General features: G+C 42.5%; 2 protein-coding genes and 1 non-coding gene across 3 annotated transcripts; 1 reads left to right on the forward strand and 2 right to left on the reverse strand.

Moving 5' to 3' along the window:
• Window positions 1–50: 50 nt before the first annotated feature.
• On the reverse strand, window positions 51–12,210 carry LOC134872784 (coagulation factor XIII A chain-like). Its single transcript, XM_063896218.1, is given in 17 exon segments — window positions 51–478; window positions 574–710; window positions 912–1,072; window positions 1,176–1,275; window positions 1,277–1,452; window positions 1,933–2,086; window positions 2,193–2,281; window positions 2,376–2,479; window positions 2,893–3,031; window positions 3,235–3,409; window positions 3,897–4,004; window positions 4,078–4,196; window positions 4,283–4,531; window positions 4,622–4,810; window positions 5,932–6,144; window positions 9,032–9,119; window positions 12,060–12,210. Coding segments are annotated over 15 exon segments (2,229 nt in total). The 5' UTR covers window positions 6,119–6,144; window positions 9,032–9,119; window positions 12,060–12,210; the 3' UTR covers window positions 51–336.
• Window positions 7,149–7,230, reverse strand: trnas-gcu (transfer RNA serine (anticodon GCU)). Its single transcript has one exon. It is a non-coding gene; the product is annotated as a tRNA-Ser (tRNA).
• On the forward strand, window positions 12,160–19,088 carry LOC134872781 (trichohyalin-like). Its single transcript, XM_063896215.1, is given in 4 exon segments — window positions 12,160–12,340; window positions 12,568–13,392; window positions 13,798–16,851; window positions 16,854–19,088. Coding segments are annotated over 4 exon segments (6,108 nt in total). The 5' UTR covers window positions 12,160–12,291; the 3' UTR covers window positions 19,034–19,088.
• The last annotated feature ends 5,260 nt before the right edge of the window (window positions 19,089–24,348 follow it).

The raw sequence follows: 24,348 nt of genomic DNA on the forward strand, positions 1-24,348 counted from the left end.
TGTGTCCCCTGATGGCCAAAATGAAAAAAAAAGACACTTTAGAAGCAATCCCAGATTTTTCCCAAATGTATTTTCTTATCCACAAAAAAAGTACATTTTGAATTTACCCTTGGTTATCAGAAAAAAGTTTAATTGTCATAATGTGTTGATATGCCTTTTTCTTTACACAAATTAGACTTCTAAAATAACTGTATTTCTAGATAACAGATATCTGCACTTGCTTTTCTAAATGCTGAAGCTACATTGACTAAGCTGTAAACCTACAGATACACAACTACTTTTATGCTTATATTGTGTGAGAGTGAATGATGTCAGTCAGTGATCCTACACTGATCCTCAGGTCTGCACGGTGACAGACGCCTGGCCGTACACCTGCCTGAGAGCGGGGCAGTCCAGAGAGGCGATCACTCTGCTGCTGCCGGCCCTCTGCGGGGTGAAATACTCCGTCCAGAAGAGGGAGGTGTGTCCCTGGATCAGACTGAAACCGGCAGGATTAGGGTTGAATGTCAGAAGGGCTGAATCAAGATATTCTATGCTTTGCATGGTTACTTGTTTTTGCTGTGCTAAACTCACCTGTAATATTTGGACTTGGCCAGCATGATCCCGGGTCCTTCCATGCGGATGTAGACGCCCTCCAGGCTGTAGGAGAAGGGGTTTGTAAACTCCACAGTCGCAGTCATCTCCTCGTTCACTCTGCCGCCCTCCGACACCTGAAGATCACAAGGTACACAACATCAGAAAACATGACGCAAAAAGGAACTTTAAGTCAAGTTGTTGAATTTATTAGCCACTTGAGTTTGGCAAAAGTAATTTGAACAAAAAAGAAAGTTGTAGGAATAACTTTTGCATTCAGGATTTGTACCGGATTTGTTTTACGTATAGTCAGAAAAAAAGCAAGCATTGTTTCAGACCGTGACGATGAGTTTGGGGTTGTGCAGGGTGACGACTTTCATGGCGGTGATGATCTGCCCGGTCTCCTGGACTTTCCCAGTGGCGATGAAGTTGATGTTTGCCTGTTCCACCAGATGCTTCATGTAGTTCTTTGACTCGACTGTCACCGACTCCTTCACACCTGGAGAGCGCAGAAACACAACACTGCTACCTCTGCATTGACACCTTTCTATCTATGATTTCTGAGGAAAGAAATGATCCAGCTAAAATATTCCTCATCTCACTTTTGTTTGGGCCAATGGTGACGGTGGGATTCCTGAACAGGAACTCGGTGCTGGTGACTCCGGTGTAGAAAACCACGCTGCCGCTGATGTAGATGTCCACAGGTGCGACGCTCGTCGCTGCGGTTTACGAACTCCAGGCTCATGTCGAAGTCGTCGCCCACGCTGATCTCCAGGGTGGGCAGGATGAGGTCCACGTCGGCCACAGGAAGCTCGGACTTATCGCGTTTACAGCCGTACTCCTCCGCCTTCTCCAGGACGGTCCGCTCCTCTGTACTGCCTGGATAGGAGGATTGAAAGTGTGTTTGTGACTAGGTTTTCCTCACAAATGTAGCTTTTTCTGGAGACATCAGGACTTTTTCTGCTTGAAAGAAAACTAATTTGGTCGCAAAGTATTTCCACAACCTAAATCCTTCCTTAATCTGGCAGACACATCGGGGTACATGGCTGCTCTTCTGGTGCCGTAACAAAGCCGACTGTGCAAACACACAGCCACCATGATCCCAAATTAACCTGGTACCTGTCATTTCTGCACAGCATGAAAAACCAATGGACTAAACATCAGGGTAAACATGCAGCCTCACACTGTGTTCCAGTTTTCATTATGACATCCAGGATTCATGTGTGTGCCTCTTTCAGGGTTTTAGTGGTTGTGGAAGATTCATTTTAGAATCTTTTTATTTTAGATAAACGTTTGTTGTCTAAATCGGGAGCTGAGGCTTTTAAAACGCTGCACTTTGTGTTCGATGAAGTCTCTGACCTTCAGGGAACTTGTACTGATCGGTGATTTCGCGGCGGGTCATGTCTCCAGGAGTTTTGGTCAAAACCATGCGGCCTATATGGGTCCTGTTCACTCTGACAGGCTCCATGGTGCCATCTTTGTTCCGGGAATAAAACACCACATCGCTGTTGACCTGTCGGTGAACAAAACACTAGCTTAAATTTATGCAATTTATAAAAAAAGAACGCACTTTTCTTTACAGGAAGTGACACTGAAATAATGTCCTTTTAAAAGCTCACCTCAGCAAACACAAAGGCAGCATCAAATGGGAAGCAAATCTGCCCGTGTTTGATGGCCTGGACTGAAGCAGGGCCACATCTGTACATGCCTTTAAAGAGAAGAGAGGAGGAGATTCATTTTCTGCAATGCATCTGGTAAATAATTCTAAGAGCAATACATCTGTTACTAATATTTGTATTTACCATCACTGGTCTCCTGTGGTGTAGCATCCACAACCTGCCAGCCTCCAAAGCCAGTCGGGAGGTCGGGTCTGGACATGTAGCACTCATTCCAGCAGTGGTAGTTCCTGATCAAAACATTTCAATGTAATGAAAGTCCTCTTCTGTTAATAAAAACCAGTGTGGTACTAAAGAGGCCTTCACATCTAAAAGGTTCCTCTAAGGAAGCCTGAATGTTTGCAGCTAACTTCATCATTTAATATGTTGAGGTTTGGTCTGCCCAATCGAAGGTCTGGAGAGTTCAAAATCAAAAAGGGTTCACCATCTGAGGAGCATGAAAGTGCTTAATTGATTTCATAGCAAACTGCCGATTAGACTTATATATTCTTTGAAAAAGTAAAAGTCAGGAAGTCAGTTCTTAGGATTCATCCTCTGTGGACCATGAATATTCATTACAAGTGTCACTGAAATCTCACCACTCATTGAAGCTACTTTTTAATCAATATCTCAGTGTAATGCTAAGTTATGTAGAGGATGATACCAGATAGAGTCTTTGGTGCGACTGCGGTCGATTCTGCCGTTCTCGTCCAGGATGATGTCCATCTTCAGGTTTCCATCGTTGTCGTGAGCGGAGTAGAAGTTGGTGACGACCCGCGACGGGATGCCCAGGCAGCGCAGGACTGGAGGCAAAACATTAAAGGACAAGAAAAGACGGAAAGTGAGGAGTGAATGGACAAGAACGGAAGAGAGGAACGCTGATCAAATGTGACTGCATGCTTTATCTCAAAGACGGTAGGGATGAAATCCTCCCACAATTGCTTTTGCAAGGGGTTGGAAAGGAAAAGTATAACATTTATTTCTGGCACTTGGCTCCGGTTCTTACAGCTGTTGAAGACGGCGGCGTAGACCCAGCACTGAGCGTAGCAGACGGGCATCTTGGCGCTGGCGTAGGTGAGCAGGATGTCAGTGCTGCCGGTCCAGGAAGTGGGCGCCACTCCGTAGGTGTAGTCGCCGCTCCAGTTCCCCACCAGGACGCCTTCGTCATCGCGAGAGTTCAGCTGAGTGTGACAGAGAGCTGATTTTTAACATTCATAAAAAGACCATTTGACAACGAAATTACTACTCGTATTATTTAATTCATTACTACAAGAGTCAACCCTCATCAGTGTATAAAACACATGTACAATTCCTAGATATATGGCTTTGGGAAGATAAAGGATAGAATAAACAAATACAGTTCTTTTCTAATTATACGTAATCTGGAATTATTCTTTTTTACTGAAAAAGTATTCCAGAAAAAAAAGAAATCAACATTTTATGTGAGAAAACCCCAAAAATGTAGATCACAGCTCATCATATTTCCAGCAGGTGTCACACTTTAAGTGCAGTCTCATTAAAGGAACAGATCAAATCAATAATTCTGTTCGCTGTTTCAGTGTATCGAATATTTTACTGCACATTAATGTTCTGAATCTATTAAAGCAACACTTAACTGCATAAATTATGTCTCTGTGCTTTAATGGATGTCCATGAATATTTTCTCACCATAGCAGAGGCCTTCCTGGTCACCCTGATGGGGTCTCCTCTGTTGGTGATGGGCATGTCGGACTGGTCCATGATGTACAGACAGGCATCCAGGACTCCATAGTTAAACTATAAGAAAAGAAAAAACAAGGCGAAAGTTATTTAGGAAAATCTCTTTTGAAGCTCTAGTTTTTCCTTCTACCTGTCCATAGTTCCAGTTTCTCTCAGCGACGTCATCAAAGGCGCCGTGGTAGATGATCCCCATCTCATTCATCACACACTCCTCCCTCTCTTTCTCATCATCCAGAAACACGGCATCAGCTGAGGATAAACACAACAAGTCAACATGGTTATTTTGGCATATATAAAGCGGTTTAAAAAGAAAGTTCTGGGCGCCTTAAACCGACCTGAGGCCCAGGGATTGAAGAGGATGTAGAGGTCGCGGTTGCTGTCCTTTCGGGTCCTGCGGATACCGAAGGGCGTCACCACGGCAACGTACATGTGGTACTTCCCCACGAAGCAGGTAGCCGCAGCGGTGACGCCCATGGTGACCGTGTTGTCGGCGGTGTTAGTGATGTGGCCTTCCCAGGGGCTCGGACGCTCCTTGTTGGGGAACACGGGGATGTAGGTGCCCTTGCTGAACTGAGGGCTGGAGCCTGGAGGAACCAGGGAGATTTGACATTAATACAGACTAAAGAGTTGTAAAGTGCAGGATGGAAGATATTAGTTGGAAGACGGGCTCTCACCGATCACAAACTCCACAGCGAACTTGTCTGAGGCAGGATTGTAGGGACGGTTGAAGGTGATCTTGACCTCGAACTCTTGTCCTCGACGCACAACGAGGTAATCCGAGTTGTACAACATGGTGTGGTGCTGCTGCTTGTTGCTCTCCTCCGGCCGCCGCTTCATGTCCACGTCCAAGATGTCAAGATAGTCTGAATGGACAGAAGGGGGAAAAAAAGAGAGCAAGGTTTTCAACAGATGTCATTACATTTCAAAAGATTTGAGCCTCACAACAAATGCCAAACTTGTATTGTACACACATGATGTTTCAGTTCTTGTTTTCAATTTTAACTTAGTTCAGTAAATAAAATCCTTAAGATAGAAAGGAGCAGATGCAAATGTTTTAGGCATTATGCAACAATGTCCCTTTAAGTAAAAAACTGTGTACTGCCAATATAGATGTTGTGTCATCAATACAGTTCAAATTAGCATCCATATTAAATGTATTCTATTAGTGTAACTTAAAGAAACATTTGATAACTTGTAAACAATACTACACCAAACATCAAATGCTACCAGATATTTGCTCAACAAATTAAAACTTGAAAATCTAGTTGGATAATCAGTGGGGGAGACCAGTGCTCTGTAAGTGTGTCAGCAGTTTATCAGAAACTCAGTGATGGGTTATTATTATTTGAGTTATTCTTACAGCCGCTCATTTGTTTTCGTAGGCTGTCATCTTGTGCGACAGCTGCATGAAGAGATTAGAGTGCATCTTGCTTGGACGTCGTTCATGTGTCAATCATGTATAAACTACTGGAAACTGCATCAGTGTCGGGAAACTCTTCTCAAACCAGGAAGTGACATCTCCTTCAATACTTACTAACTATATAAATACTAACAATCCCATAGAATAGAGAATAGAATAGAATCGGAGGATGAAGCCCTCTTTATTTGTCACATGCATGCACACAGCAGAGCACACACAGTGACATTGGTCCTCTGCATTTAACCCATCCTAGTACTAGGAGCAGTGGGCAGCTATTGTGCAGCGCCCGGGGAGCAATGGAGAGAAGCGATTGGAGGTGTCCGGTACCTTGCTCAAGGGCACCACAGCAGGGCCTAGGAGGTGAACTGGGACCACTCCAAGTAGCAGTACACTTTCCATATTTCAAGTCTGTTCGGGGACCCTACGATTCCCAGCCCCTACTGACTGAGCCACTGCTGGACCTACCTAACTATACATACCTTTTAATGGAAAATATGATTTGAACTTTATAAAACTTAATATTAGTAGCCCTCCTTTTTTTTGTTTGACAGTGTTCTCCCTCACCAGTCAGCGGTGGGAATCCTCTGGGGCCCGGGAGACCAAAGGGCTCAAACTCGGGGATTTCGCTGGACTCGGTGTTGGAGGTTGAGATGGGAACTGCAGTGCGTCCGCGGTTTGTCATCTTGGGTCGGGGTCCCGTGGGAGGAGGGGGGGCGGGAGTGGGGGTCGGGGTGGCGCCTTGATCAGACATGTTGGCGGTAGCTCAGGGTGGATGATCTGAAAAGATTGAAAACACAAAATGTTTTACTCTGAAGACTCTTATCATCGAGCTCCGTTCATTCCTGCATGAAGACATTTTCAAACCCATCTGCTTCACATCTGTAGATTAACAACATTCCTGTGTGTGTGTGTGTGTGTGTGTTTGTGTGTGTGTGTGTGTGTCATTATCCCTTTGTTCCAAAATGAAATCATTTATACAAATTGGAAAAAGCAGTGTATAAAATAATTAAAGTGTGTGAGTAATGAACAGTATGAATACTTTTATACCACATGTGGTTTCCATGTGTTTGTTTGTTGGGTTGGGGGAAGTTTACGGTCAATCCACACCCTGAAGATGCTGGTAAACAAAGACACTGTTAGTGTTTTATTTTCACCTCGTGATCACGGAGGGAAACCACAGAGAAACTGACTGTGGTTTCCTCTGGGTGAAATCATGTGCTTATGAAAAACACAATATAAATACCCCCTGAGACTAGTACAGAGTATTGCGTGCAGTCCAATTTAGTCCAACCAACAGCAGAGTTAATCGTTTTTAAATAAAAATAATTGTTGATCATTGAGTTGAGTTTTTACTGGTGGTAAATGTTTAGGATAAAAAGCTGAATTTATTTAAATGGACAAAACAAGGCTTTGAAAATGGTCTTACATTGCACAGACCTGTTGAGAAACACATAAATGACCCATAATGAGTGTTTATGTGATTATAAGTGATAAGTGATTATGTAATAATGATTAAAAACACACAACATTTTTTATTTGTGTGCAATACAAGTAGTGACGATAATAAAGGAAGACTTTGTTAAAGGGGCCCAAACTATCTCTTTGTATTAACGGTAAACTCAAGAAGGAACCCTTAGAAATGTACATTCTTTGACCCATCCTAGTGTTAGGAGCAGTGGGCTGCCATATGTACATTAAAGCATTAAAGAGACGGTGCCTTGCTCAGGGACACCTCAGTAGCACTTGAACCAGTGACCTTCCCCTACTGACTAAACAAATATCGACGAGGATGGGATTCGAACCCACGCGTGCAGAGCACAATGGATTAGCAGTCCATCGCCTTAACCACTCGGCCACCTCGTCTGTAGTGCATGCAATGAACAGAATCTGAAAATCCGGTTCAAACACATTCAACTGCTGTAAACAAAGACTCTCAGTGTACTCGGGATGACTCATATAATCCTAAAGCAGAACTAAAGTGACATAAACCCACACGGGGTCTACATACGACACCCAGCAGGAAGGCACTGCCATGACGATTATGTAACCATGTGGGAAGGCTGATTTAACACTCAAATACACAAAAGGTGTTTTCATGAGGTGCTCGCTGGGTGTACAGTGCGTAAGGTTTATGGTACAAACACCTGCCTGAGAAAGAGGCTCACTGTTGCATAATGTGGGCGTGTGCTGGACCAGGAGAGACTGCATGAGTCACCATTAGAGACAGAGAAAGCTCTGTTCCACCTCAGAGAGACGTGCCTACCTTCTGCAGACTGGCACAGGGACAGGTGGGCAGACAGACAGGCGGCAGCTCATTGGTTGAAAGTAAATCACAACTAATTACTTGTAGTAGTTAAGCACCATTTTTGTATTTTAAAACACCCCATAAAAAGAGTTACAAAAATAAAAGCAGCCTGCAGTTGAGGACACGTTTTGAGTTAAAATAACCATTAGCACATAAACACCTGAAACATGTCAGAGGGTTCACTTAACAGTTTGAGGCACAGCGAGGCAACACTTTTGAATATTACACAGGAACAAATGCTAATTTATGTAATGTTATTTAATTGCTCATCTCAGCACTACCACTCTTTATCTTGGGATCATTTTAAGGGGTTTCCTAGGTTAGGAACCACCGACTCTACAACCTAACTTCATGAAAAGTATTTAGAACGGTCTCTACTTCAGACCAGCTGAATAAATAAATGTTACTTGATAAAAGAGGAATTTGAAGGCATCATTTTGACTTTTGTTTGAGTATTTCTTACATTTTTGCATTTCTACTTTCTTATTTGTTGATTTGAAGCCATACTTATACACCCGACAAGATTCATGTTAAATAAAGTCATACTTATTCTTCATGGGCATTGCTGGAAGAACTTCAAAGTGTTTTGCTAGTATAGTATCAGTTCTGCATAAAGGAACTTTTCAAATGATGAAATCTTGAACAGAAGTTTGAGTGGCATACAATGGTAATAGTGCAAAGTATTAACGGTTCTTAATTTCAGGGTTTAAGTAAACGCATACAGTTTCTTCCCACCTCTGCATATTGCTGACCTAAACCGTTCCCAGTTCTGAGACACTTGTTACTTTTCTGCAAACAGACTTTTAACACAACTTTGGCAAATGCTGACACAGGAGAAAGCTCTGCATGTTAACCAGCAGAGGCGAGACCTTTAATGCTCGGGGAGGCTTTTTATTTGCCATAAAACTCTCCATACTTTACCTGGAAAAAACGGCCCGAGTGTTGCAAGCATTTTAGACATGCTACAGACAAAACAACATGCATTTTAACGGTCTAAAAACCTGAAAACAATGAAGGAATCACAGCTTTTCGTTCTATTGTTTGTTACTTCTACAGTAACTATTGTTTAAAACGCAGGTAATCACACTGGTACAGTTACTCCTACTCCTTTGGATGTAAACTAGACATTAAATCTAACTAACAGAAAAATGCATTAAGTATGATATTCATCCTAAAGATGCACGAAAGGCTTAGTTTGAGTTTTCCAGAGCATGTTTGAAAGATTGCACAACAACTCACATCTGGAAGTTATAAACAAAAACAGATACCATGCAGTGGAGGAATGTCGGGGCAATGAAACAGAAGCATTACAGCAACTTTTGTAAACATAAAGAAGGTTTAAATGCAAAGTGGACGCACCTCGGATGAAGTTGGAGAGACAAGCTGCTGTTGGATGGAGTCGATCCGCTGCTGCTGCTCCGTCTTAGGACACTTCTGCTTAAATACCCTACAGGGGAGAGGAAGAGTCATCCATGAGTGTGTGTGTGTGTGTGTGTGTGTGTGTGTGTGTGTGTGTGTGTGTGTGTGTGTGTGTGTGTGTGTGTGTGTGTGTGTGTAAGACTATGCCAGCAGTGTAGTTGTGGGTGTAACTGGACAGCCAAATTTACGAGCAGGATGTGGAGTCCACCATCGCTGCCCAACCCACAGCTGGATGGAGCTCACACAGATAAGGTCTCTGATGTTTGAGATCTGCAGCCTTTTCGGGGGGGGGGGGGTTATTTTGTCCCCCCTTGTGTCTAGATTAGGGTGTGGTCTTGTGCTGAGGAATCCACTCTTTTGATGGTTTGTGGTGGCATATTTAGATGCTTTTATTAAAAGTGTTGGTTTGTGTTCTCTTTACACAGGTGTGATACTCCAACTGCTCCACAGATAGTTCCTCAGTTTTTGGGGTTTTAGCCTCAGCTCTAAATAAAGAGGGCATAGGTTGTGGCCTCTTTATTGAGGTTTTAGTTCAGTTGGTGATTCCCGATATGCTACTTTTACTTATAAGTTCCTGTTGACTTGACTTGTGCCTGACTTGTGATGAAAGACAGGAATATTGCACTGGTCAGTTTTAGAACGACTGAAGTGGCACCAAAATGGGATTGCGACATCACTTAAAAAGTTACCCAATATTATTTGTGGAGCTATTTGTGAGCCGATTATTAACGCCAATAAGACCTTTGTTGTATGTCGTGCCCCTCTCGGTCTTACCCACACTTTGACTCTGTCCTCAAGCAAACACCGGGGAAGAGAAAGGTATTCGGGTTTTTTTTAGAAAACAATCTTATATATACATTTACCAAACTAATGAACAGCAGCGTGTGAATTCTTTGCGACATTTCACTTTAAACCAAAAGCAAGAAAATGACTTTATTGTTTTAAAATGATACCTGTTTTATTCATAATAACCTTATTGCATATTATCCGGACTGGTGCAAGAGTTGTATTCTACCCTCTGTTAGACTTTTACCTGGTTAATAAAGGACATTTACTGTATATATAATGTGTACACATCTGTACATCTTTACCATCATGACGACTTTTAATGCTACTTCTTGAGCAGTTTTCTTTTCCATACTGGCCCCCCTACTTTGTTGAAGCGCAGTAAAGAGGAAGAACTCAATCACCACTTTTCGTGTGCACAACATGTTCTTTTTCATTCATTCATTTAATCATATGCTGCCACCATGAGGAAGAATTTCCATAAGTACAATCCAAAACATTAACATTAAATATAGCTTAATTTCCATCTAAAAGCAGAAAGAGGCAAGCAGCTTCTTATTTTTTGGCAGAATAATAAGAGAGGGAGCTGTACTGTATGATTCTGTGTTTCCAAAACATATTATTCTGATTTATTTCATGGGAAAACTAATCAGCCAATGCAAATCTACATGTTGCATTTAAAAAGAACAACCTTGAGATTAAGTGTTGCTGTGGTGGAATTATTTTGTGGCAGTTTTTTTATTTATAGTTTGGAGTTATTTAGATGCAAGCGTCATTTGGAGGGAAGTGGTTTTGCCGCTGTGAGTCCAATAAAACATAATTCATTTGACATTTACAAAAAGGCAGCACTGTAATGAAAAGGCATCCATCATAGCTGTATTCACCGAACACTTTACAGACCTCAAAACAAACTCCACTCGGGTTATGGCGACAAATCAATATGGCTGACTCAGGCCTTTCCAACAACATGGTTTGTTTTTATTAACCCTGACTGGAGCTGAAGGAAAGGGTGAATCATAACGAGTGTGATACAATATGTGTTTTTTAAAGGACTGACTGGCGACGAACATGTTGTACCATGTATGCGGCCAGCGAACGCAACACATCCAAGTGACAGCAGGCAAGCATGCTGAGAGGATACTGGCCCTTCATACAATGCGACGACTGTTAGGAAGTAAATGCATCACGCTTAGAAATTCATCAATCACTGGTGTTATTTTTGCACCAGTGTGGATTTAGGTGTTAGTCCTTTATACTTAGAGAGGATAAAAAGATTTGTGTTGCACTTTTCCAAACTTGCAAATGTCAGGTTTGAAGCCGCACCATATGGACCAACAATTTTAACTTTTTGGAAAAAAGGCAGAATTTTAGGGAAAAAGTCAGTTTTTTTTTCTTCCTATATCTTTATTATTCTATGGCAGCATTCACCAAGAAAACATTTCCCAATACATTGTCTTCGGTGCCGTTACAGACTCTATTCTTGATGACATAACAAACTTCAATTTTGCAAATGGGCATAGCTCCTTTATAAAACCCCTAGTTTAGCCTTCGTTATGGTTTATGAAATATTATAATGTAGTTTTTGTTTAGCAGATGTAAGCTTATTTTAAAATATTTCATTTATGTTCTCAAGGTTAAGACGGCACTTCTAAACTTCCTCTCAACAGGGAAGTGATAGTTGCAGCAGAATTATAACTGGTGGCTGACTTTATTCTAAAATGAAAGATTGAGTCAATTGAGGAACACACGGTATATTTAAAATAAACTTGATGAAAGATGCTCCTCATCATTCGTTGCTGTTCCTTCCAACAACAAAGGTGACATTTTGATGTTTGGCACTTTGACAAATTGAGATTCAGCCAACAATCATAGGTGCACTTAGTATGAAGCCTTTGTCTGCCAACATTGCACTTTCATGTACTTTTCAAAAGGCAGGAACTCTTTACCACAAGGCAGCTCAGTGTCAATGAGCTTGTGGGTAAAGGAAACAGAAGTGACACATGTTCACCACAGGCAGCATCGGTACACATGCTCTGAAGCTTTCGACATAAAGTCTGCATACGTGTGTCATCATGCATGTAAACGCTCTGTATGTGCATGAGTGAATCTTTGGAGCTCTGTGCAGCATGCATGTGTGTGTGTTTTACAAACATGTGCACGTTACTGTGTCAAAGAAACTCACCCTGCCATCGTTTCACTTCCTGTCGTCTTGAATGACAGCATGTCAGAAAACCAAACTGTGGCAGGTGACATGACAAGCGTTCCGCTTTCTGTGTTCAGTTTGTGTGGCACGAATCGTCATTTTGAAATTCACTACGAAGGGTTTTCTTTCACAATCATGGCGAGTAAACTCTTCCTGTAACAGACACACAGGAACTATAAAGAGGAAGAGGAAGAGAGAGGACGGAGAGGTGATGGACACGACAAATGAGAGCTTTAGCCCAGTCATCGTCACGAACGGTGGTGAGTTTGTCAGAGCTCTTAGATTCTTTGCTTACCTTTTAAATATACCTTGTTTTACTGTTTTTATGTTGTATACAGGCTCCTTAGTGTCAAGTAAATAAAACAAGTTTTCTTCCTTAAAGCAAATACAGAAGAAATATATTTAAAATATTGCTTAAAATGCAGCTTTAGAAGTGGAGCAAAGCAGATGACTCCTTCTACCTACTTCTGTGTTTTGTGTCTTTCAGCTTACCCGGTACGAAGCACTGAGGAAGTACTTCTGCCTTTCTTCACAGATGAGAGTCTGCTGGACGCCATGGACTCACAACCCCCTTCTGCCTCCCACAGCGCCCCACCGGCTCTCCCAGAGCTCAGACTGGTCCTACTGGGCAGGAAAGGAGCTGGGAAAAGCGCGGCGGGCAACACCATCCTAGGAATTGCGGGTGGTTTCGAGAGCGGGAAGCCGACGGAGGAGTGTGTGAAAAGGCGAGCTGATGTGGCGGGGAGGAAAGTCACAGTGGTGGACACCCCGGGGTGGGAGTGGTATTACCCACTCAACAGCACCCCAAACTGGGTGAGGAGAGAGACTTTAAGAAGTGTCTCGCTTTGCCCGCCTGGACCACATGCTGTGTTCCTGGTGGTGCGATCCTGCGCCTCGGTTACAGAGGACTATATCAGGGAGATAGAGGAGCATCTAGAGCTGCTGGGAAAAGGAGTTTGGGAGCACACCATGTTGTTATTCACCAGAGGGGATGAACTAGGTTTGGTTTCCATGGAGCAGCGAATCATGACGAGCGGCCCGGCGCTGCAGCGGCTCCTCCAGAAGTGCAGGAACAGGTATCATGTTGTGAATAACCGGAGCAAAGGAGATGGGACTCAGGTGAAAGAACTAATAAGGAAGCTGGAGGAGATGGTGGCGAGGAAGAAGGTTGGAAGCAGTCATTTGGAAATGGATAATACAGTCCTGGTGGGTCTGGAAGCTGACGGGAAGAGGAGAGCGAGGGAGAGGAGGAAGAAACAGAGGCAGATGGAGGTGCAGATGCAGAGAGGGACTATCAAAGCAGCTCTAACGAGTAAGTTCTTCAGTTGGTTCAGTTTGTAAAATTCAAGTCCTTTCAACTACATGAAACCCTATCACAATCAGGCACAGAAAACCTATTGGAAACTATAAGTGAATACTTTAAGCTACACTAAAAAATATGACTAGGTGTATGTGAAAAATGTCACCTAAAGTGTCAAATCCACATGCAGAGGGAAGGTGTCTTCAATCACTCCTCAAAATAGCATTACTGTGTCACACCGCAGATAAAAGTAGTTTGGTCTAATATAGTAATGCTCCGCCCGCAGTGGCTGTATGTTTGTTGGCTTTCTGATGTGTATCTGGTGTATTGGCTAAAAAAACAGTAATTTAGCTTTAACATCAACTTTGCCTTAGAACAAAATAATAACACAAACTTGTTTACCTCTCTCCCTTCCAGATGATGGTCCTCAGGGTTCAGATCTGGACGCCCACCACTCGTTCTCCAAGGCTCCGAGACGTTTACCCGAGGTCAGGCTGGTTCTCCTGGGCGAGCGTGAAACAGGAAAGAGCTTCGCCGGGAACACCATCCTGGGGAACATGGACTTCTTTCAAGGCGGGGTTGTAACAGAGGAGTGCATCCGTCAGCAAGCGGAGGTGGCCATGCGGCTGGTGACGGTGGTGGACACTCCAGGCTGGGAGGGAGGCGTAGCGGGGGCCACACCTGAAAGAGTGAAGAGGGAGATTGTCAGTAGTGTGGCCCTCTGTCCTCCAGGGCCTCACGCTCTCCTGCTGACTCTCAGGGTGGATACACTAGTGAAGGCAGCACATGTGAAGGAACATCTGGAGCTTTTAGGTGAGGGTGTATGGAGACATACAATACTGCTGTTCACACACGGGGATCAGCTTCGGGAGGGGGTGGATATCGAGCAGCACATCCAGGCTGGAGGCAGGGACCTCCAGTGGCTCCTGGAGAAGTGCCGGGGCAGGTACCATGTTGTCAGCAGCGTAAATGGAGGAGGGAAAGGAAATGGAGACTCCAGTAAAGTGACGGAGCTTCTGCAGAAGGTGGAAAAGATGGCCGCGATGAACAGATGTGAAGCTTTTTCCAGCCTGGTGCAAGACGTCCGGGATCTGAGCCGGCAAAGGAACGAGAAGTTCAACCGGCACCTGAAGGAGATGGGAGATAAAATGCTTCGTCAGGAGGAGGAGTTGAAAAATATGAGAGAGCGGGAGATGAAAAGACTCAGGTGGTCTTTTGACTGGAAGAAAAAGGTGAAATCGCCCGGAAAGGCCGGCGTTCTGAGGGAAGAGGAGGAGGAAGAGGACAGGAGGATGTGCGAAAGGAAGAATGATATCGGGGATCTAGAGGAGAGGATGCGATGGCTGACAGAGGATAAGGAGAAAGAAATTCAAGACCTGAGCATAGAAAATGCGAGAATCCGCGGAGCACTAAACCAGAGTCAAGGGGAAAGGGAAAAGGCCGTACTCAAAGTGGAGCTAAAAGAAAGAGAGATCGAGGAGCTGACAGAAAGAATTGATGAGCAGCAGCAGAAGATGCTCGACCTTGAGCGCGCCACTGTAGAAAATGAACATGAGAGAAAACAGTGGGAAGATAGCATTAAAGTGAAGGAGCAAGAATGGAAGAATGAGGTGGAGAAGTTGAAAGAAAACATAGAGCTGCAGAAGAAAGAGACAGCAGAGTGGATGGAAAAAGTGGCTTCTCTAAAAGCAGAAATGGACAATACTAAAAGACACCATGAGGTTATTCTCAAAAGGAAAGAACAGGAAAAGAAGAAAGACATGGCAGAGATGGAAGAAAGACTCAAACAAGAGATGGAAATAAAAGACAAAGAGCAGGAAGAACTGAGAATGAAAGCTTCAGAGGAAAAGCAGGAAATTCTCAATCATTTCAAGCACTGTGAAAAAGAAACAGAACGGACAGCTGAAGAAATGAAATCACAACACGAGAAAGACATGGAGAGAAAAGTCAGTGAGAAAGAGACAGAGATACAAGAAATAAAACAGCAGCATCAGGAAGCGATTGCCAGAACAATATGTGAAATAGAACAAATGATGGAGGCAATGAAAGCTCAACACCAAGAAGAAGTTGATCAGAGGTTGAAAAACAATGCAGAAAATATGGAAAGGGTCAAACAACAGCATGACAGAGTGATAAAGGACATGCAGGAAGAGAAACAAAGTAAGATTGCAGAGCTGAAAGAGCAGTATTCAAAGGGAACAGAGGAAAAGATGCAGGCAAAAAAGAGAGAGATAGCAGAGACTGAGCAAAAGTTTTTAGAACAAATTGAAACAAAAATACTACAATATGGAAACGAGAAGGAAATGATTCATCTTACTTACCAAAAAGACATGGCGATGATGAGGCAAGAGAGAGAAAAAGAGGTAGAAGTGATACAAATGCAGCATGAGGAAGGAATGGCAAGACAAATGAAGGAAATGGAACAACTGATGGAGACGACAAGGGCTGAACACAAGGAGGAAGTGGAAAGAAAAGTGAAAGAGAAGAAAGAAGAAGTGGAAAGGCTCACACTAAAGTACAGTGATAAAATCAGTATTATGGAGCAAGAAAGACACACAGAGATGAAGGAGTTGAAACAACAGTTTGCAGAAGAGATTGAGAAACAATTGCAGGAAAGACAAAGAGAGATAAGAGAGCTGGAGCAACAGTTTTCCACCAAAACAGAAGAGATGGTGTTAGAAAATGGAAAAGAGAAGAAAGCGATGATTGAAAATCATGAGAAATATATTCGGCAACAAATGCAAGAGAACGACGGACTAGTGGAAGAGTTAAAACTTCATCACATGAATGAAACCAAAGAGAAAATGCAACAAAGTGACCAGGAAAGGAAAGAGATGGAGCAAAGACTGGAGGAAAAACAAAAGGAGATAGGGGATATCACACTGGTTGTCAAAGAAATGAAGGAAAAGCTGCAAGAAAAGGAAGAGAACCATTTCAATTACAAGCAAGAAATGGAACAGAAACTGGAGGAAGGAAAGAGGGAAACAGAAGGGATCAAAGAACATTTAAAAGACCTGGAGCAACAATGGCAGCAGAAACAAGAGGACAGAGAGAAAGATCATTTAAATCACCAGAAACAGATGGAGCAAGAACTCCAGGAAAAAAAGAGGACGATAGAAAAGTTGAATCAGCATATGAAGGACATTGACGAAATCCTGCAGAAAAAAGACGAACAGAGAGGAGAGATTATTCTGAGTCAGAAGAAAGAGGCAGAGCAGCGACTGCAAGACAGAGAACGAGAGATGGAGGAGACGAAACTCCAGCTTCTTAATGACGTGGAGAACAAACTGAAGGAAAAGGAAACTGAGATTGAACGTTTTAAACAGCAGGTCGATTCCAAAGAGGCAAGATGGAAGGAAGAGCAGAGGAAGAGGGACGAGAAAGCGGAGAATGAATTGAACCGACTGACAGAAATCATCGACAAGAAAACTGATGAAATAGCACAAGCCCAATGTCTTCTGTCAGAGAAGGAAAAGAAATTAATGAGGAAAAAAAGATATGTGCCAAGTACTTAAAAGAAATGGAAGAGCTGAAAGAAATCAACCAAAACCAAGCCTCTAGTATCATTGAGATACAGCAGTGTCATGCAGAGCAGGAGCGGAAAAACGAAGCTGAAACGATGGGAAAACTTCAGGAGAAAGATGAAGAACTGACACAGAGAGACAGAGAAAACGAGACGGAAATCATCAAACTGAAGTCACTTATCGAGCAGACAAAGTCAGAGCTGAAGGAGCTCACCGCCAAGATGGAGAAGGAGATGACAAGCATGATTCAGGGGTATGAAAAGGAGATTGCGAGAAGAAACGAGAGTGTAGAAAGTATAGCGAAGGAGAGGGATTACGCTATAAGTCGCTCAGAGGAAGTCGCAGGGAAATATGAGGAAAGTCGGGGGAGGTTCGAGGAGCTGCAGGAGGAAAACGAGAAGCTGAGGAAAGACATAGACAACCTCAAAATAAAACACGAGGAGGAAGTTAGAAAACATCTCGAAGGATATGAAGAGCAGGTGAAGAGCATAGAAGAAGAAATTGTTAAAAACAGAGATCTGGAAGTCAAGGGGTTGAGGGAGGCAAATGGCAACCTGCAAGTAGAGATAGAAAGGATGGGAGGGGAGGCAGAGAGACAGATGAAAGAAATGAGGGACTGTGTCGAGAAAGAAAGAGGGCTGAAAATGAAGGATGAGGATTTCTTGAAAAGAGAAAAAGAAGTAGAGGAAAGGGAACAGGCTCTGAGGAGAAGTGAAGACGAGTTGAGGAAAAGAGGATATGAACTTGATGCGAAAGAGGAAAGGCTTGCTGAAAAAGTGAAAGAGTTAGAAAGTAAGGAGGAAGAACTTAGTAAGAAGGAAGCAAGTGTAGAAAAAGAAAAAGAGGAAAAAGATAGATACGAGCATGATATCCAGAAAAAGGAAAGGGAGCTGGACATCTTGCTTCGAGCTCTGGAAGGCAAACAGAAAGAGCTGAACTTTCACGGTCATGATCTCCAGGAGAAGGTGAAAGGGATGAAAGATCATGGGAAGGAGCTGAAAGACAAGGAGTACTACTTAAGAAACGAAGAGCAGGGGTTGCTCAACTGGAAGTCGGAGTTGCAGGTGCAAAACGAGACTGTAAACTCCACCACGCAGCAGCTGGATGAGATGCGGAAGGAGCTGGCTCTGCTGAAGGAAGAACTTCACAGCAAAGAGAGAACTTTGAAGGCGTCACTTAAGAAGCTGGGAAAATGGGAACAGAACCTCAAAGAACGAGAGGAAGGGTTGTGCAGAAGAGAGAATGGGGAATATTGTGACAAGGATTGCTTCGATGGGACAGATGGGATTGAGAGCTCCGAAGATGACTTGCATTTAATGTACCGAGAGGTCAGCGAGAGAAGGGAAAGAGGAAGAGAGTCAGATAAAGGAGGCAAGGAAAGGGAGGATCAGAGGAGTAACTGTCACCTTGAAATACTGGAAGAGATAGAGACGACTGAGGAAAAGGAAGGGATGATAGATAAAGCAGGAGAGATGAAGGAAAATAAAGGCAAAGGGGATCTGGAAAGGGCAAATGTTGCTCAAGATTTACAGTTTTTATCTCCAAGTCAGGGTCACAGACGCTCAAAAGATCTGAGGGTGGTAGTGCTAGGGGAGTCCTGGTCGTCTCGTTCCCCAGCTGGCGTCTCTATCCTGTGTGGAGAAGAAACCACACTTGGTGACTTGGCGACATTCAGGTCCTGGAGAGGTCAGATAGCCGGACGTGGACTTGCCGTCGCAGAACCCCTAGGTCTGAAGTGGCGAGACGGACCGGATCCAACCAATGTAACGCAAAGAAAAAGCATCCTGGACAGCGCCTCCTGGTGTCCCCCCGGACCTCAAATCGTCCTCCTGCTCATGCCGGCCTTCCTCACTTGCACCCGGAAGTACAGCAGAGCAGTGGAGGAGCACATGGGTTTGCTAGGGGAAGATATTTGGAAGCGCACACTGGTGTTGTTCACTTGGGGGGAAATGTTAGGAGAGAGCGCAGAGCAGCTGATACTGAGGAACGGGGAGCTGATGAAGCTCGTGGAGCAATGTGAGGGCAGGTATCATGTGCTGAGCAGCAAGAAAAACAACGCCAGGATAGAGGGGTTGTTGGAGAAGATGGAGGATATGGTGGCTTTAAATAACTGTGATGAGACTGTTTGAAAATACCATTGAGTGTTTCATGTGAATTATTTAGAATAAAGTGAAGGAAGAAGTACTGAGGCTGTTTATTTACTGTACACCAACGTTTCAATACCAAACCTGCATTTTGAGTAAAAGTTCATAACATTTTAGAGGGGATGTTTGATGATTTGGGCCAAATTTGCGAACAAAATGTGTGGTCTAGTTTTTTTTCTTCGCTTTTTTGATGTAATATGTGATGATTTTGCAATTTTTCCCAACAAAAAAGTCTAAAGATTTTTCACTTTTGGTACATGTGACACATCTCCCCTCCTAGACACCGTGTTTTGTAAGGCCATAAAGCTATTTAAACTGAGCTTTCTGTTTTAAAAGCATATGTTTTTATGTAAAATCTTATTATGACAGTACAGTATCTGACAAATTACAAAATACGATAGTTCCCTCTGGTATGAAATGAGAGTATAAAAGGGGAAAATAAAGTCATCAAAATGATACTTAGAGAATGACCATCCTCATTTCTCACCGATTCATATAAATATTCATTACTTAAAAAAAAAAAATCATATACAATTCTGGCTGCAAGATCTCAAAGCTGACCTCGACTCTCTGTGGAGACTTCCATATTCCCTCCACCAGATGGGGACGTTGTGTCAGTGTAGAGACGGCTCTCTGAGCACCAAAGTAATCAGCGTTGAAAGTCTCTGATGACAAGAAGTTGATGTTGAAAGTATAGAGAAGGTAGTCAAATATCTTCTCTTTTCTTTTTTTAAACCATGTTTTACAATTTTCTGCGTAAATGGCTACTTTTAAAAGCAAAGAGTACACAAAGAGTAGCAGGCCTGTGCTCCATCTTGACTGAAGGCATTTCTGGAGAAGCAAAAACCGTCTCGCAATTATAACCCCGGGGAGCCTCCCGCACGCTGAGAGGACTCCTGCTTTGACAAGTAAATTATGACTCTTGATGAGAGGAGTACGGCTTTCTCAAAATGCAATTTTTGACAGCCGGGAAAATGCGGGTGGATACATACAACAACTCCCATCACCGCCAGATGCAACAGCCAAAAACACTCGTGTGCAATCATCAGGCTAATAATTATGGAGTGTGAGTGCTGGCCTGTATCTAACATGGCAGCAATGTTTTTTTTAATCTGTCCATTCAATGGGAGCTGCCTTTAGAGGCGAGATGAGAAGGTGTTGTGTCAAGATGGATCCCCTGCTTCTTTGATCATCTCTGCAGGGAGCGACTGTTTTCAAAGCGTCTGGGGAGAAATTACGGGCGGGGGGGGGGGGGGGGGGTGCCAAATTGCAGTTGATGCAGACATAATTTTCCTACATTTTAGCATAATGTTTTAAACATATCAGGTATCCAACACCATAATATGTCATAAGCAACGCCCGTTTTCATTTCCAAATTCTTAGATTTGCCATCACATTTATAGTATCACAACACTTGATTTATTGATTATAAGCTAGGATTGATTACAGAGTGCATGATGGTTTTCTGCGAAATTTAACCACAGGGTTATTAATGGTTTAGTTTAAAATGTTTTAGCTTGTTGGAAGTTTTAACCCCCTCAAAGCTGGGAGACAAAAAAACTTTTGAATACATCTTTAGAAATACATGTTTCACAGCCAAAAATTGATAGGTATTCACTCCTGATAAACAATATTTAGCAAAAAAAGCTTTATTCATATTTTTTTAGGAGACAATTTTAAATATCTTGTATACTGAATTAAGGAAAAATGTGTTTACAGTATTAGTTCATCATTTTGGGAAATCTGCATATCTGACTCATGCTTATCCCTCATATCTGTACAGCAAATATAAAGCTATGGCCAGTAGCAGGTTATCATAGCTTAGCAAGGTAACTTCGACATAAAACCCCCAGTAAAACCAAAAAATATTTGGTTTAACTCTTAGTTTTTGGTATAGATTAAACAACCAAAACATAAATGTTCATTATTGAGCTTTTGATGTGCTAGTTAACAACATCTGTTACTTTTGGATGTAGCCAGGCTAGCAGTTCCCTCTATCTACAGCGTTGTGCTAAGCTAACTGTAGCGCCTTAAGATATAAAACACTGCATTGTCGTGTCTCTCTTATAAACAACATTTTATCTTACCTTAGCTGAAATAACTAATGATGGCAAAGAGTATTAATTCCAAGGTTAGACCGTTAAAGGCTAGAGGATTTAACAGGTATAACCACGTAAAATGTATATTCTAATTGAACTTTGATCCATCACAGTCCTTTCTTTTATTCAAGGCCATTGAGGAAACTAAAATCCCCACTATTACTGCGAGTTCGAAGGTGAATCCTTGTTCCATATCAGCAGACAGTGGCTGTTGAAACCACTCTTGGGCACTCATTTTGGTTTTAGCAGGCATTAGTTCAGATTAAGCCAACATAGTTACCTTAATTTATCTTTATTTAGAGCCTTTTAAGGTCCTGAACGAGGCTTTTTGGGAAATATGGATGGGGCCACATTTACATGCTCCACAATAGACAGAAGCAGCACAGTCAATCATGTCTACAAATGTTGGAAACAAAATTACTGGGCTGTGTTAAAACAGAAGTTAATGGCTGGGCTGATTTCTATTAAGGTCTGTGCACTCTCATTTGAATAATGGTGCTTCTAACAATGTTTTTTCTTTGCAGTACTTGACCTAGGAGGGAAATAAATGTGATGCCGCTTTAACTCCTCCATTAATATTCAAGTGGTTTTAATACTCAAGGTTTATTTTCTGACTCGTCGTAATTAGCATGGCAGTCTGCCGCTAGTTTACGTTAAATCGTGTTCTGATTGTGTGTTTGGATGTTGTTTCAAACAGGGTGTGTGTCTCATTAATAAAAACAAAAAAGCCTGTTGTGAGGATTGTATAGAAGTCAGTCTTTCGCTGCGTTTCAGGATGAGTCGTGTCACACAAAACTGTATTATGGCTATTAACAGAACTCTTAAATTTGCATTAAACTATAGAAATTAATTTGTTGTTACTGCTTTTAGCATAGCACAATTTATCAGGGGGTTATTATTGTTTTAAATAAGGGTTAAAAAGCCATTTGCTGAAGCTTTAAGACAATGTGACTATATTAATAAGCTGATAATTAACCAATTTGAGTTTGGAATTCCTCATTTGAGGCAACTTCCTGTTGATTTAAGACTTTAAATATAAAGAAATATATATTCTGCACTACTCCCACTCATACATTTGCAGGCCAAAGGTCACCATCCGGTGTGGTGGACAGCGAGGTATATGAATGATCGTGGCTGTAAAGGTCATGCTGGTCGCTCGAGGGCCAGGATTTTTATTGAACCTGATGGACCATAAGGAGTTCCACATCTGCCCCCACCTCTTGAGGGTACATTTAGATAACGTTAGCCTTTCAGAGCTGGATAGCCAGACTAGTTACATAAAGCACCCATGGTCCCGCTCCTGTAGACCCTTTGGAATCCATACCAAAAATAGTTGTAGCGCAAGGGAGGGCCACAAAGAACAAAATGTTCCGGCTGGGGTAAAGACGAGGCCAGATGTCTCAGAGCAGACACCTACACTTTGGCTGATCTCGAAAGTAACTTTGACTGTTCATGTGTGAAAATAGGAAATCCTAATCTGTAAACGACAGACGTTTAATTTTTTTGACAAACTACTTGATCGAGGCATCTTTTTGCCTCAGAATTTTTTTAGTCCTCTCCTCTCTCTGCCAACTGCTTTTTGGGAAGACGGAAGGAAGGGAAAGAGTGAGTAGGAGGAGACGATGCTTCAGATGATGAATCCCCCTCTGGACTGCATCGTTTCCGGCTGAGTGTGTCCAGTGGGCCAGAGCCAGGTCCTGGAATCTAGCTAATGAGACACACCCCTGAGGGCTCCGCAGCGCCTCATTGGCTGAGAGCCGGGCGGAGGCCGAGCCCATTGGCTGATAGGAGTCCTGTGAAAGCAGCTGTCAGACCGTGTTGCAAATCAAAACTCGCAGTACTCTTATCCGGCATGGCACACAGTAAAGAAGCTAAATGAGCAAAGTGAAATGTATACTCAAGATAACATTTGCAAATTTAGAAAAAACACAGGCTCAAACGGCCATTCTTTTTCTTGAATGTCTTTTACAGAGATTTGATTTAATGTTCACATGATTTTTCAAAACGTATATATATTATATAAATATTTTCATATTTCAGGGAATGTGGCTTATTTCCAAACGCTCGGAGCATCACGTTTTTGTAGGACTAAATTGTAACTCATTCTGTATTTAAAGCCATTTAATAGAGCACATTTAACTCTGTATCAACAGCAGGTTTACTGTATTTCATTTTTTATGCGTTCCCTCCTATGGCTGAATTACTTATGACGCCTCCGCTGTGAATAACATTAAGGATGTTATTCATTCTTATTTCAAAGGCCCATTTAGCCAAAACGCACCAAGACATCCTACAGATATGATGGCTTCCTTTCACTCGCTGGAAAAAAAATATTTATATATTTTATTTATTTAGTTAGATATCCGAGGAGGTCCTTTGACAATGGAAGCGACATGTGTATCTCGCAGCATGAATAAAATATTGTATTTTTATCACGATCAAAAGGCGGACCCTCTCATCTGGAACGTCCTACAAATATTTCTAGTTGACGGAATAAACTGACCTAAACAATCTTGGAGGAACAACTTTCCAAGCCTTTTTAATTGAATCCTTGTTTGTGTCTCCCGCCTGTACTAATTATGTATTACAAAAACAACAACTTTGTTGACTGATGTCGCAAATGTACACAAGAAAAGGAAATGATATACTTTGTTCTGAAAGAGAAACAAGGTGCAAAGAAAGTTCAAGACATTACAGAAGTACTACCGTTCAGAGAGGGACACGAGAAAAGAAAGTCAGAGCTGCTGCTTTGACATTTTGCTCTTCAGTGCCCTCCTCGGAGCTGTGAGGTGGTTCAGCTGAAGGTCAGGATGCACGAGGAATAGGATGATTAACATTTCTGGTCGTAAGGGAGCATCCTCTGATCAGCTCATGGTGGCAGATGCCCGAAGGCTGGAGAACAGCGAAGGGAGAAAAAAAAGAGCAGCGAGAGGAGGAAGAGAGTCCCTTGTCCTTGAGCACTGTGATGTAAAAGGCCTTACATCACTCCTACATATGAGCAGCACACTCATGAGTCTCACTCGAGTCACAGCTACAAATGTTAGTTGTAATTTAATTTCATAATATACAATTTCATGACTACTATTTTCAATATCCATCCATGAGAAAAAGGGATAAAATATTGACGCAGCAGACTGCAGATCAAAGGTTAGAAACACAGAAAGCTACTGTGCATTTTAATCCTCACAGTCACATCAACAT

The sequence above is a fragment of the Eleginops maclovinus genome, chromosome 11 (assembly GCF_036324505.1).
Source record: "Eleginops maclovinus isolate JMC-PN-2008 ecotype Puerto Natales chromosome 11, JC_Emac_rtc_rv5, whole genome shotgun sequence".
Lineage (NCBI taxonomy): Eukaryota > Metazoa > Chordata > Actinopteri > Perciformes > Eleginopidae > Eleginops > Eleginops maclovinus.